Here is a 15,422-nt window from a genome sequence, read left to right on the forward strand (position 1 = left end):
GGTAGCTGGGACCACAGATGTGTGCCACTACACCCGGTTAATTATTTTTTTGTAGAGATGGTGTCTCACTTTGTTGCCCAGGCTGGTCTCAAATTCCTGACCTCAAATGATCCTCCTGTTTTGGCTTACTAAAGTGTTGGGATTATAGGCATGAGCCACTGTGCCTGCCCATTCTTCTGTCTTCTGTTTGTTTGTTTGTTTGTTTGTTTGAGATGGAGTCTCGTTGTATTGTCTAGGCTGGAGTGCAGTGGCCCAGTCTTGGCTAACTGCAACCTCTGCCTCCCAGGTTCAAGTGATTCTCCTGCCTCATCCTCCCAAGTAACTGGTATTACAGGCATGTGCATCACCAAGCCTGGCTAAGTTTTGGATTTTTGTTTGTTTGTTTGTTGAGACGATCTCACTCTATTGCCCAGGCTGGAGTGCAGTGGAGTGATCTCGGCTCACTGCAACCTCCGCCTCCCGGGTTCAAGTGATTCTCAACCTTCCTAGTAGCTGGGACTACAGGCATATGCAACCACGCCCAGCTAATTTTTGCATTTTTAGTAGAGATGGAGTTTCACCATGTTGGCCAGGCTGGTTTTGAACTCCTGACCTCAGGTGATCTGCCTGCCTCAGCCTCCCAAAGTGTTGGGATTACAGGCATGAGCCACCGCATCCGGCCTTCTATCTTCTTTTGCTTAACCTTATGTTTGAGAGATTTATTTATATGTATGTAACCTGTGGTTCTTTGCTCTATAATATTTCATGGCGAATGTACCACAATTTATTTGTTCTTTTGTTGATAGACATTCATGTTCTTCTAGTTTTTTACTGCCTGGATCTCTTAATGATTCATATTTTCTATTGTAAATACTGCCTTGTATTTGGTATTTTAGCAAGTGAAGCCTATTCTTGGAACGTTTACTATCTTCTTTTTTTTTTTTTTTTTTTTTTTTGAGAGTCTTTCTCTGTGGCCCAGGCTGGAGTGCAGTGGCACAATCTTGGCTCACTGCAACCTCTGTCTCCCAGGTTCAAGCGATTTTCCTGCCTCAGCCTCCTGAGTAGCTGGGATTACAGGCATGCGCCACTACACCTGGCTGATTTTTGTATTTTAGTAGAGATGGGGTTCCACCATGTTGCCCACGCTGGTCTCGAACTCCTGACGTAAGGTGATCTGCCGGCCTCAGAATCCCAAAGTGCTGGGACTACAGGTGTCAGCCACTGCACCCAACCAAGAATTACTATATTTTGTAAATGGAAATAACCACTATTAAAAACAGAATGCTATAAATAGAATGATGTCTTTTGTTTCTAAAGTTGATGTACTAGAGCAATGTGAAAACAATAACAAAAGAGATACATTGTGGCAAAGTTATCTCAGGGTAAACACTGCAGTCGCAGGCACTGCTGGCAAGTATTCTCCGGGCAAACAGGAAAAAGGTTAAGTGAATCGTCTTGCGTAAAAGCTTAGAAAAACTGTTCTTTCTTTTCTTTCTTTTTTTTTTTTTTGAGTTGGAGGTTTGCTCTTGTTGCCCAGGCTGGAGTGCAGTGGCACGATCTCGGCTCACCGCAACTCTGCCTCCCAGGTTCAAGTGATTCTCCTGCCTCAGCCTCCCAAGTAGCTGGGATTACAGGCATGTGCCACCATGCCCGGCTAATTTTCAGTTTTTAGTAGAGACGGGGTTTCTCCATGTTGGTCAGGCTGGTCTCAAACTCCCAACTTCAGGTGATCCGCCCACCTTGGTCTCCCAAAGTGCTGGGATTACAGGTTTGAGCCACCGTGCCTGGTCAAAAAACTGTTATTTCTTAACCCATATTCTCAGAATGTTATTACTCTTTGCAGGACCCAGAGTTAGTTTTTCCTTCAAAGTTTGAGGTCTTAGATCATTGTTACTGGCCAAGGAGGCTAGTTGCTCTTCCCTTTGCTGTCGGTCAGTCAGATCCTTGAGTTAGAGGAATTGTTGGAGAACAAGTTTTCTGGTTTATGGTTATACCAGAACTTGGCTGCCACTCTGGTTTTCAGTGAAGAGAAAAAATGTAATCAAAAGCTTTTGGGGATGGGCTTGGTATTTGAGGGGTACCTGTCGAATTAAGGTGGCTCACAAATGGTGTTGGAAAGTGCTGAAGAGCAGATTTCACACTGAGGGTGGAAATGAAATTATGAAGAGCTTGGATGTGCATGCCCGAATTGTTTTTGAGCTGCTTTCAGTGGAATACTGATATTTGTGTTTTACCTATTACAGCTGTTGAGTGGAATGTCATGGCCAGCTCCTCGGACAGTGAAGATGACAGTTTCATGGCTGTGGACCAGGAAGAAACTGTGCTGGAAGGGACAATGGAGCAAGATGAGGAGCCCCACCCAGTATTGGAGGCCGAGGAGACTAGACATAATAGGTCCATGTCGGAGCTGCCAGAAGAGGTTTTGGAGTATATCCTGTCCTTTCTCTCACCGTATCAGGAACACAAAACTGCGGCCCTTGTCTGCAAACAGTGGTATCGACTTATCAAAGGTACTGTGGATAGGAGAAAGGTTTATTTATTGATTTCAAATTTCACTGATTTATTTTTAGACTCCAAATTTAGTTTTTTTCCTCCCTTAAATGTATTATGGTTATAAAATCTAGCATTAGACCATACTACCTGGTTTTCTTTCTTACCCTGGTTAGTTTAATGAACAGCTTGAATACTAAAGTATCTAATCCCATTTGCTTTTTAAAATGAGGATTCTTTTTAAAAGCTTCATATTCTTAGAGTTGATCTGGTTAATTGTATTGTTCTTTTCTTTTTTTTTTTTTTCAGACGGAGTCTCACTCTGTCACCCAGGCTGGAGTGCAGTGGCCTCATCTCGGCTCACTGCAAGCTCTGCCTCCCGGGTTCACGCTATTCACCTGCCTCAGCCTCCAGAGTAGCTGGGACTACAGGTGCCTGCCACCACGCCTGGCTGATTTTTTGTATTTTTAGTAGAGACGGGGTTTCACTGTGTTAGCCAGAATAGTCTCGATCTCCTGACCTCGTGATCCATCCGCCTCGGCCTCCCAAGTGGATTAATTGTATTGTTCTTGAAAGGGCAAAATAGAAATGGATATGGGATAATAGTAATAGCCAACGTGAACATAGCTTTTATCACATGTCAAGCACTATTGTAACTGCTCTGCATTCTCACAGCAAACCCTGACTAGAACATCCTGCATTTTATAGATGACAGAACTGAGTGAAGCACAGTTAACTTATTTACACGGATAGTAAATGCAGGATTAAAGATTCACATTCAGGCGATCTGGCTTTAAAGTCCATGCTCTTATTAAGGCTACAGATTGTCTCTGAGTAGCTACTTTTAGCAACTGTCCTTTCTTGAAAACATTTGTCACTTGATTTTATCTCTAAACAGCAAAGACCCTATATACATCTTTTACTTTTTAAAATATGTTTCTTGGCCGGGTGCAGTGGCTCACGCCAGTAATCCCAGCACTTTGCAAGGCCAAGGCAGGTGGATCACCTGAGGTCAAGTTCGAGACCAGCCTGGCCAACATGGTGAAACCCTATCTCTACTAAAAATACAAAAATTAACCGGGTGTGGTGGTGGGCGCCTATAATCGCAGCTACTCAGGAGGCTGAGGCAAGAGAATTGCTTGAACCCAGGAGGCAGAGGTTGCAGTGAGCCAAGATCACACCACTGGACTCCAGCCTGGGCGACAGAGCAAGACTCTGGTCCTTTTTTCATCCTTTTCCTAATCAAGATTTCAACTTTTTGCTAAATGTTTAGGTGGCTAGACATGCTGTATTTTTAATTAGCAGAAAGCAGGCAGTGGCTTCATTGCAACTTAAGTGGAAAGGGCCCATTGTTTGTTTGTAGATGATCAATCAAGTGGAGTAATTTTTTATCAAGCGAGGGTTGTCTCGATGTATTCTTTCCTGGGGGAACAAGGCAGCCAGAGATATAACAGAGAACAATCTTTAGATCAAAATCAATCCGTTTTAAAATGTTTTCCTTGCATCAAGGTGGTTCTCATGGGGAAGGGAGTCCTTGTCAACTCCCAAAGTCCACCTAGAGGGCTAAGAACCAGCTGTATTGAAACTGCTCTGTGGGCCCTGTGCTCATTTGATTATAACTGCTAATACTGGCACACACAGCCTGCTTCTATATTCTGAGTTGATGGGCTCTTCAGGAGAGATTGGCTCCCTGCAATGTGGAAATACAAGGTTTCACTTCTCAAATAAAGGGAGGAAAACCACAGGTAGGGGACTGTGATTTAATCAAATATATGAATTTATCCTTAGGTTTTCTTTGGCAGTCTTATTTTGGTTTTGTTTCTTTTCTCTCGCCTTTCTTTCTTTCCTTCTTTCTTTTTCTCTTTCTTTCTTTCTCTCTCCCTCCCTCTCTCTCTCTTTCTTCTTTTCTTTCTTTTTTTATTTTTATTTAGAGAAGAACCCTACCCTAGTACTCACAGTCTCAGATCGATCTTTCTGGCAGAAGTCACTAACGAGATAGTTTTGTTTGTTTGTTTTTAATTTTAATAGACTTTTTTTTAAAGAGCACTTTTAGGTTCACAGCAAAATTGAGCAGGAGAAACAAATTCCTCTGAGCGGACACAGTGGAACACACCTGTAATGCCAGCACATTGGGAGGCCGACGTGGGCGGATCGCTTGAGGTCAGGAGTTCAAGACCAGCCTGGTCAACATGGTGAAACCTCATCTCTACTGAAAATACAAAAATTAGCCAGGCATGGTGGTGGGTGCCTGTAGTCCTAGCTACTCGGGAGGCTGAGGCAGGAGAAACGTTCAAACCTGGGAGGCAGAGGTTGCAGTGCGCCAAGATCGAGCCACTGCACTCGAGTCTGGATGACAGAGCGAGATTCCGTCTCAAAAAAAAAAAACAAAACAAAACCGATTTCTCATATATCCCCTACCCTGACACATGTATAGCCTCTCCCATTATCAACATCCCCTATCAGAGTGGTACATGTGTTACAATTGATGAACCTGTACTGAAACATTGTTATTATCCCAAATTCCATAGTTTACATTAATATTCATGCTTGGTGTTGTGCATTCTATGGGTTTGGATGAATGTATAATGACACATATCCACTGTTATAATATCATAATAGCTTCACTGCCCTAAAAATCCTATATACTCTCTCTGTTTATCCTTTCCTTCCACCAACCACTGGCAATCACTGATTTTTTTACTGTCTCCATAGTTTTGCCTTTTCTAGACGGTCATATAATTGGAATCATACAGTATATAGCCTTTTCCGATTGGTTTCTTTCACTTAGTAATATTTGCATTTACGTTTCCTCCTTATTTTTTGAGACAGGGTCATGCTCTGTTGCCCAGGCTGGAGTGCATTGGTGCGACTTTGGCTCACTGCAACCTCCGCCCCCCGGGCTCAAGTGATCTTCCCACCTCAGCCACCAGAATAGCTGGGACCACAGGTGTGCACCCCCATGCCTGTGTAATTTTTTAAAAAAATGTTTATAGAGACAGGATCTTGCTGTTACCTAGACTGGTGTCAAACTCCTAAGCTCAAATGATTTTCCTGCCTCAGCTTCCAAAAGTGCTGGGATTATAGGTGTGAGCCACCGTGCCTGGCTTCCTCCTTTCTTTTCATGATTTCTTAGCTCTTTTTTTTGTTAGTGCTGAGTAATATTTCATTGTCTAGATGCACCACAGTTTGTTTACCCACTCACTTACTGAAAGGGCATCTTGATTGCTTCCAAGATTTTACAGTTATTAATAAAGCTGGTGTAAGCATCCATGTGCAGGTTTTTCTGTGGACAAAAGTTTTCAGCTCCTTTGGGTAAATAAATACCAAGGTGCACAATTGCTGGATCGTATGGTAAGAGCATCGTTAGTTTTGTAAAGAACTGTCAAAATGTTTTAAGTGGCTAAACCATTTTGTACTCCCACTAGCAGTGAATGAGAGTTCCTTTTGCTCCACATTCTCACCAGCATTTGTAGTAGAAGTTGGGATTTTCATAATTCTCACAGATGTGTAGTGGTATCTCATTTTAATTTGCATTTCCCTGATGACAAATGATATGGAGCATATTTTCATGCGCTTATGTGTTATCCACATACCTTCTTCGGTGAAGTGTCTGTTTCAGGTCTTTGACCCATTTTTTATTTTATATATACGTGTATATATGATTTATATATAAATATATATTTTTATATATGATATTTATCTACTTATATATAATATTTATATATTATGTATAGATAAAATATACATAAATATATTAAAAATATATATTTTTTTGAGACAAGATGTTGCTCTGTCACCCATGTTGGAGCACAGTGGTATGATCATAGCTCATTGCGGCCTCGACTTCCTGGGCTCAAGCAATCCTCTCGCCTCAGCCTTCCAAGTAGCTGGGACTACAGGTGTATACCACCACACCCAGCTAATTTTTGTATTTATTTATTTATTTTAGTAGAGATGGGGTCTCACTGTGTTGCTCAGGCTGGTCCTGAACTCTTGGGCTCAAGCGATCTTACCACCTGGGCCTGCTAAAGTCCTGGGATTATGAGCCACCATGCCAGGCCTTTGACCCTTTTTTTTTTTTTTTTTTTTTTTTTTGTGAGACGGAGTCTCTCTCTGTCGCCCAGGCTGGAGTGCAGGGGCGCGATCTCGGCTCACTGCAAGCTCCGCCTCCTGCGTTCACGCCATTCTCCTGCCTCAGCCTCCCAAGTAGCTGGGACTACAGGCGCCTGCCACCATGCCCGGCTAATTTTTTGTATTTTTAGTAGAGACAGGGTTTCACCTTGTTAGCCAGGATGGTCTCGATCTCCTGACCTCATGATTCGCCCGCCTTGGCCTCCCAAAGTGTTGGGATTACAGGCGTGAGCCACCGCTCCCGGCCTTGACCCATTTTTTAATTGGGTTGTTTGTTTATTAATGTTGAGTTTTTTTGTTTGTTTGTTTGTTTGTTTTGAGATGGAGGCCCGCTCTGTTGCCCAGGCTGGAGTGTAGTGGCACGATATTGGCTCACTGCAACCTCCACCTTCTGGGTTCAAGCGATTTCCGGGTAATTTTTGTATTTTTAGCAGATACAGGGTTTCACTGTGTTGGCCAGGCTGGTCTGAAACTCCTGACGTCAAGTGATCCACCTGCCTCATCCTCCCAAAGTGCTGGGATTACAGATGTGAGCCACTGTGCCTGGCCCTAATATTGTTGAGTTTTAAGAGTTCTTTGGATATTCTATTTAACTGTCTTTTACCAGATATGTCTTTTGCAAATATTTTCTCTCAGTCTGGCTTATCTTCTCATTTCCTTGACAGTATTTTTCACAGAGCAGAAACTTTTAGTTTTAATGACTTCTGGCTTATCAGTTATTTTGGGGAGGGGATAAGGTCTTGCTTTGTCACCCACGCTGGAGTCTAGTGGTGTGATCAGGGCTCACTGCAGCCTCGATCTCCCAGGCTCAAGCAATCCTCCGATTTCAGCTTCCCAAGTAGCTGGCACTACAAGCACATGCCACCATACCCAGCTAATTTTTTTTTCTTTTTTTTTCAGATGGAATCTCACTCCATCACCCATCACCCAGGCTGGAGTGCAGTGGCTCAATCTCGGCCCATTGCAACCTCCACCTCCTGGGTTCAAGGAATGCTGCTTCCACCTCCCAAGTAGCTGGGATTACAGGTGCATGCTACTACGCCCGGCTAATTTTCTTTTTTTTTTTTTTTTTTTTTTTTGAGATGGAGTCTTGCTCTGTTGCCCAGGCTGGAGTGCAGTGGTGTGATCTCGGCTCACTGCAAGCTCCTGTCCCAGGTTCACGCCATTCTCCTGCCTCAGCCTCCCGAGTAGCTGGGACTACAGGCCTCCGCCACCACACCCAGCTAATTTTTTGAATTTTTAGTAGAGACGGGGTTTCACCATGTTAACCAGGATGGTCTCGATCTCCTGACCTTGTGATCTGCCCGCCTCGGCCTCCCAAAATGCTGGGATTACAGGCGTGAACCACTGCGCCCGGCCAATTTTTGTTTTTAGTAGGGACAAAACCTTTTTTAGTAGAGTAGGTTTTACCATGTTGACCAGGCTGGTCTCAAACTCCTGACTTCAACTGATCACCCACCTCGGCCTCCCAAAATGCTGGGATTACAGGTGTGAGCCACTGCACCCGGCCACACCCGGCTAATGTTTTAAAAAATACTTTGTTGAGACAGGGTCTCCCTGTGTTGCCCAGGCTGGTCTTGAACTCCTGGGCTCAAGTTATCTTCCCATCTTGGCCTCCCAAAGTGTTGGGATTACAGGCGTGAGCTACCACGCCTGGCCATTCTTACTTTCATGGATCATGCCTTTGGTGTTGTGTATAAAAAGTCATCCCCAAAGTCAAGGTCATCTAGATTTTCTCCTGTTGCCTTCAAGGAGTTTTATGTTTTACATTTAGGATTGTGATTGATTTTTAGTTCGTTTTCGTAAAAGATGTCTAGATTCGTTTTCTTGCATGTAGATTTTAATTTATTTCAGCATCATTTTTGGAAAAGGTTTTTTTTCTTAAAGAGATGGGGTTGGCCAGGCGTGGTGGCTCATGCCTATAATCCCAGCACTTTGGGAGGCCAAGGCAGGTGGATCATGAGGTCAAGAGATTGAGACCATCCTGGCCAACATGGTGAAACCCCATCTCTACTAAAAATACAAAAAAAAAAAAAAAAATTAGCTGGGCATGGTGGCGCGTGCCTGTAATCTCAGCTACTTGGAAGGCTGAGGCAGGAGAATCGCTTGAACCCGGGAGTTGGAGGTTGCAGTAAGCCAAGATTGCGCCACAGCACTCCAGCCTAGGTGACAGAGTGACACCCCGTCTCAAAAAAAAAATTAAAAAAAAAAAAAAAAAGAGATGGGGTCTCCTGGCCAGGCATGGTGGCTCACGCCTGTAATCCCAGCATTTTGGGCGGCCAAGGTGGGCAGATCACTTGAGATCAGGAGTTTGAGACCAGCCTGGCCAACATGGTGAAACCCCATCTCTACTGAAAATGCAAAATTAGCTAGGCATGGTGGCACATGCCTGTAATCTCAGCTACTTGGGAACCTGAGGCAGGGGAGTCATTTGAACCTGGGAGGTGGAGGTTGCAGTCAGCTGACATTGCGCCACTGCACTCCAGCCTGGGCAACAAAGTGAGACTCCTCAAAAAAAAAAAAAAAAACCAAAAAAAAAACAACAGAGATGGGGTCTCCCAGCCTGAGAACATGGCCAACCCCCATCTCTATGAAAACAAACAAACAAAAAAACAGAAATTAGCTGAGTGCGGTGGTGTGTGCCTGTAGTCTCAGCTACTCGGAGGCTGAGGTGGAAGGATCCCTTGTGCTCAGGAGGCAGAGATTGCGGTGAACAGAGATCGTGCCACTGCACTCCATCCTAGGTGACAGAGTGAGACCCAGTCTCAAGAAAAAAAAAAAAGAGAGAGAGAGAGATGGGGTCTTACTGTGTTTCCCAGGCTGAAATTCAATGGCTGTTCACAAGTGGGATCATTGTGCACTACAGCCTCGAACTACAGCCTTGAACTCCTGGGCTCAAGCAATCCTCCTGCCTTGCTTCTCGTGTAGCTAGGACCACAGGCATACACCACTGAGCCTGGCAAAAGGCTGTCTTTTCTGCATTGCATTACTTTTGCTTCTTTGTCAAAGATCAGTGAAGTCTGGACACAGTGGCTCACGCCTGTAATTCCAACACTTTGAGAGGCTGAGATGGGAGGAATGCTTGAGCTCAGGAGTTTGAGACCAGTCTGGACAATATAATGAGACCGCACCTCTATTTAAAAAAAATGAATGGACTGTATTTGTATGGGTCTATTTCTTGGCTCTCTATTCTGTTCCATTGATTTATTTGTCTATTATTTGCAAATACCACACTGTCTTGATTACTGTAGCTTTTATAGTAAGTCTTGAAGTCAGGTGCTATCAGTCTTCTGACTTTGTTCTTCTCCTTCCATGTTTTCTTGGCTATTCTGGGTCTTGTGCTTCTCCACATAAACTATAGAAACAGTTTGTCGATATTCACAAAATAATTTGCTGGGGTTTTGACTAGGATTGCATTGAATCTATAGATCAAGTTGGGAAGAACTGACATGTTGACAATATTGAGTCTTCTTATCCTATCCATGAACATGGACTGTCTCTTTATTTAGTTCTTTGATTTCTTTCATCATAATTTTGTGGGTTTCCTCATATAGATTTTGTATGTATTTTGTTATATTTCATTTTTTGGTGCGAATGTATATGGATTGTGTGTTTTAATTTCAAATTCTACTTGTTCATTGTTGTATGCTAATCTTGTATCCTGCAACCTTGCTTATTAGCTCTAGGACCAAGACAGGTTATGATTCCATAATCAATTCCTCTCCATTGTTATATGTTTGTCTTTTTTTTTTTGCTTGTTTTTTAAGACAGGGTCTCACTGTCTTGCCTAGGCCAGAGTGCAGTGGCATGGCATGATCATAGGCATGATCGCTGCTGCCTTGAACTCCTGGGCACAAGTGATCCTCCCTACTCTGCCTCCCAAGTAGCTAGGACTACAAGTGCAGACCACCATGCCTGGCTAATTTTTAAATTCTTTGCAGAGAAACGGGGTCTTGCTATGTTGCCCGGGCTGGTCTCAAACTCCTGGCTTCAAGCTATCCTGCCTTGGCTTCCTAAAGCACTGGGATTACAGGTGTGAGCCACTGCGCCTGGCCTCTCATCTTTTAAAAAACTTTTCCTGGTTGGGCACGGTAGCTCACACCTGTAATCCCAACACTTGGGAGGCTTAGGCTGGTGGATCACCTGAAGTGGGAAGTTCGAGACCAGCCTGGCCACCATGGTGAAACCCTGTCTCTACTAAAAATACAAAAATTAGCTGGGCGTGGTGATGCATGTCTGTAATCCCAGCTACTGAGGAGGCTGAGGCAGGAGAATCACTTGAACCCGGGAGGCAGAGGTTGCAGTGAGCCACTACACTCCAGCCTAGGCGACAGAGCGAGACTCTGTCTCAAAAAGAAAAAAAAAAAAAAAAAAAACTTTCCTGAGTTATATATTTCATAATCCATTTTAGCCAGGCATGGTGGTGTTTGCCTGTAGTCCCTGCTACCCAGGAGGCAGAGGTAGGAGTATTGCTTGAGCCTGGGAGGCAGAGGTTGCAGTGAGCTAAAGTCATGCATGCCACTGCAGCCTGTCTAAAGAAAAAAATAAATAAACAAAACATAATCAATTGTAAACTAATTATTATCTCCATATTTAAGACAGAGAATGCTTTATTATAGTTTCCAATTATAGATATTTACTGAACACCTGTTTTGTTCCAGACATTGTTTTATCATACTCTTTCATAAAGCTAAATTATCCCCCAACACCTTTGCTTTGGAGTAAATAATATCAGTGATCTTGATATGTTGCCTTATGAGATAACATAAAAGGGACTAGAGTTACAGTTGTGAGCTAATTTTGTAATTTTTAATGTCACTTAACCTCCCTGAACTTTGATAAAACGAAAGGATTGCCTTTCAGTTTTAAAATTGTATTTCCTTTCTTTGAATGAAAATCAGATAAATTTGGAATTCCTTAAAGAAACTTGTCTTATAGGCCGGGTGTGGTGGCTCATGCCTGTAATCCCAGCACTCTGGAAGGCCGAGGCGAGTGGATCATGAGGTCAGGAGTTCAAGACCAGCCTGGCCAAGATGGTGAAACCCCATCTCTACTAAAAATAAAATTAGCCGGACGTGGTGGCGGGTGCCTGTAATCCCAGCTACTCGGGAGGCTGAAGCAGGAGAATCACTTGAACCCGGGAGGCGGAGGTTGCAGTGGCCGAGATTGTGCCACTGCACTCCAGCCTGGGCGACAGAGTGAGACTGCATCTCAAAAAAGAAAAAAAAAAGAAACTTGTCTTATAAAAATGATAAAAACAGGTAATAGACACAGTTTTAATAATTTGATGGATAAGTTAAGTGTCTGGACTGAAGGATTTGCTTTTTCTTTCTTAGGTGTAGCCCATCAGTGTTATCATGGTTTCATGAAGGCTGTCCAGGAAGGAAACATTCAGTGGGAGAGCCGTACCTATCCTTATCCTGGAACCCCAATCACTCAGCGCTTCTCGCACAGTAAGTATTTACTGTGAAAACAGATTCCACCCTGCCTGTGGTCATATTTCCAGAAACTTCTTTGGAGGCATGTTTGTTTGTTTTTGAGACAAAGTCTCACTCTATCACCCAAGCTGGAGTGCAGTGGCATAATCACAGCTCACTGCAGCCTCCACCTCCCCAGGCTCAGGTGATCTTCCCACCTCAGCCTCCTGAGTATGAGGACTACAGGCGTGCCCCATCACACCTGGTTAACTTTTGTATTTTTTGTAGAGATGGAGTTTCACCATGTTGCTCAGGCTAGTCTTGAACTGAGCTCAAGCAATAGGCCTGCCTTGGCCTCCCAAAGTGCTGGGATTACATAACGTGAGCCACCACACCCAGCCAAGGCATGTATTTTATCTGACTTTTAATTATTTATTTATTTATTTTTTTGAAACGGAGTCTCACTCTATCACCCAGGCTGTGATATGGTGGCGTGATCATGGGTCCCTGCTGCCTCAACCTCCTGGGCTCAGGCAGTCCTTCTGCCTCAGCCTCCCGAGTAGCTGGGCCCACAGGTGCATGCCACCACACCTGGCTAAATTTTTAAAAATTATTTGTAGAGATGGGGTCTCACTGTATTGCCCAGGCTTGTCTTGAACTCCTAGGCTCAAGCGATCCTCCCACCTTGGCCTCCCAAAATGTTGGGATTACAAGTGTGAGCCACTGTGCCTGGTCGTTGTCTGACTTTTTAATGAACAGAATGTAAAATGAGAGTTTATATTAATTTTATAACCAGAATTAGGGAAAAGTGTCAGCCTAAATATATTGTAGGCAGTTTGTTAAGAATTTTATATTCTGCTTTTTCTTTTTTTTGAGACAGAGTCTCTGTTGTCCACGGTGGAGTGCAGTGGTGCAATCTTGGCTCACCGCAACCTCCACCTCTTGGGTTCAAGTGATTCTCCTGCCTCAGCCTCCTGAGTAGCTGGGACTACTGGCGTGTGCCACCACACCTGGCTAATTTTTGTATTTTTAGTAGAAATAGGGTTTTGCCATGTTGGCCAGGCTGGTCTCGAACTCCTGACCTCAGGTGATCCACCCACCTCGGCCTCCCAAAGTGCTGGGATTACAGGTGTGAGCCACCGCGCCCAGCCCTCTGCTTTTTCATTGGATTTTTCTCTACTCCAGAGTGGTCCAGGTGTTATGCTTAGCATTTTAAACATCTGACATTATCTAAGAGGAAAACAAAGGAAAGCTGTACATGAGGGTATTTCTAAGATCCTGCTTAGGGAGTAGTCAGATTTTAGTACTAGGTCATATAATGACTATTTTAACATAGTATATGGTCAGCAAACACAAAATTTAAATGGACTCCTACAAAAATTTTGAATGTGACAAGTATCGATTATAAAATACAAATTTGGGCTGGGCTCAGTGGCTCACACCTGTAATCCCAGCACTTTGGGAGGCTGAAGTGGGCAGATCACCTGAGGTCAGGAGTTTGAGACCAGCCTGGCCAACATGGTGGAACCCTGTCCACTAAAAATACAAAAAAAAATTAACCAGCCGTGGTGGCACGTGCCTGTAATCCCAGCTATTTGGGAGGCTGAGACAGGAAAACTGCTTGATCCTGGGAGGCGGAGGTTGCAGTGACCCCAGATTGCGAAACTCCGCAATCTGGGAAACTCCGTCTCAGGAAAAAAAAAATATATATCTATATATACAAATTTGGCCAGGCGCTGTGGCTCACGCCTCTAATCTCAGCACTTTGGGAGGCCAAGGCGTGCGGATCACCTGAGGTCAGGAGTTCGAGAACAGCATGGCCAACATGGTACAACCCCGTCTCTAGTAAAAATATGAACAATTCCATCTTGGCTAACACGGTGAAACCCCGTCTCTTTAAAAAAAAAAAAAAAAAAAAAAAATACACAGAATTACCCGGGCATGGTGGCGGGCGCCTGTAGTCCCAGCTACTCGGGAGGCTGAGGCAGGAGAATGGCGTGAACCCAGGGGGTGGAGCTGGCAGTGAGCTGAGATCACGCCCCTGCACTCTAGCCTGGGTGACGGAGTGAGACTCCGTCTCAAAAATAAATAAATAAAATAAAAACATAAACAATTAGCCAGGTGTGGTGGCAGGCACCTGTAATCCCAGCTACTCAGAAGGCTGAGGCAGGAGAATCACTTGAACCCGGGAGGCGGAGGTTGCAGTGAGTCAAGATAGTGCCACTGTACTCCAGCCTAGGCAAGAAGAGCGAAACTCTGTCTCAAAAAAAAAAAAAAAAATTCTTGCCTTTCTTCTCTCTTCATGTGAACCTGGACTAAAGACCATTAATAACCACCTCTAAAACTGGGGACAGTATCTCCTCCTCTGACATTCAGAAATCTGTAAGAAATCTGTAAAGTCATTGCTTAGTGTCTTCACTGAAAAGCAGTATAAGCATGAAGTAGGCAAGGGGCAGAGATGTGCAGCATCCTGCAGTGCATAGGACAGTCCTACAGATAAAAAATTATCCTGCCCCAAATGACAAGAGCTCCTGTTGGGAAATACTGCAAGTCTGAAACATGCAACTAGCCTTCCATTTTTCCACCAGCAAGCTTCAGCGTTAGTGTGCATGTGCATGTAGGAGTTTTCATTCTGCCTGCCTTTCAAGGACCTGGCTTGCCTTTTCAGCCTGACTCACTGCTGCATCCTTAGGTAGCCAGACTTCAGCCACATGAACCTCCTTGTTATGTCTTAAACTTCCCTATTTGCCCTTCCCTTTTTTTCTTTTTTTAATTAGTTTTTGAAATTTTTAATGGTGTTTTGCCATGTTGTCCTGACTGGTCTCAAACCCCTGAGCTCAAGCAGTCTGCCCGCCAGATATGGTTTGGCTCTGTGTCCCCACCCAAATCTCATCTCCTTCAGTGGTAATCCCCATGTGTCAAGGGAGTGACCTGGTGGGAGGAGACTGGATCATGGGGGCAGTTTCCTCCATGCTGTTCTTGTGATAGTGAAAGAATTTTCATGAGATCTGAACGTTTAAAAGTGGCGGTTTCAGCTGGGCGCAGTGGCTTACACCTGTAATCCCAGCACTTCGGGAGGCTGAGGAGGGCGGATCACTTGAGGTCAGGAGTTCGAAACCAGCCTGGCCAACATGGTGAAACCCCGTCTCTACTAAAAATAAAAAAATTAGCTGGGCCTGGTGGCGGGTGCCTATAGTCCCAGCTACTTGGGAGGCTGAGGCAAGAGAGTTGCTTGAACCCCTGTGGTGGAGGTTGCAGTGAGCTGAGATTGCACCACTGCACTACAGCCTGGGCAACAGAGCGAGACTCCGTTTCAAAAAAAAAAGGTGGCAGTTTCCCCTGTGCTCTTTCTCCTGCTACCTTGTAAGAAGGTGCTTGATTCTCCTTTGCCTTCTACCATAAATG

General features: G+C 44.2%; 1 protein-coding gene across 1 annotated transcript in view; it reads left to right on the forward strand.

Annotated features, from left to right (window-relative positions):
- FBXO42 (F-box protein 42) overlaps positions 1 to 15,422 on the forward strand; it is a 107,875-nt gene that overhangs the window by 35,745 nt on the left and 56,708 nt on the right. Inside the window, exons 2-3 of the mRNA XM_054436448.2 lie at positions 2,223 to 2,489; positions 11,937 to 12,053. Coding sequence (XP_054292423.1) covers positions 2,240 to 2,489; positions 11,937 to 12,053 — 367 coding nt within the window. The 5' untranslated portion in view covers positions 2,223 to 2,239. The remainder of the gene's footprint in view (positions 1 to 2,222; positions 2,490 to 11,936; positions 12,054 to 15,422) is intronic.

The sequence above is a fragment of the Pongo pygmaeus genome, chromosome 1, assembly GCF_028885625.2.
Source record: "Pongo pygmaeus isolate AG05252 chromosome 1, NHGRI_mPonPyg2-v2.0_pri, whole genome shotgun sequence".
NCBI lineage: Eukaryota > Metazoa > Chordata > Mammalia > Primates > Hominidae > Pongo > Pongo pygmaeus.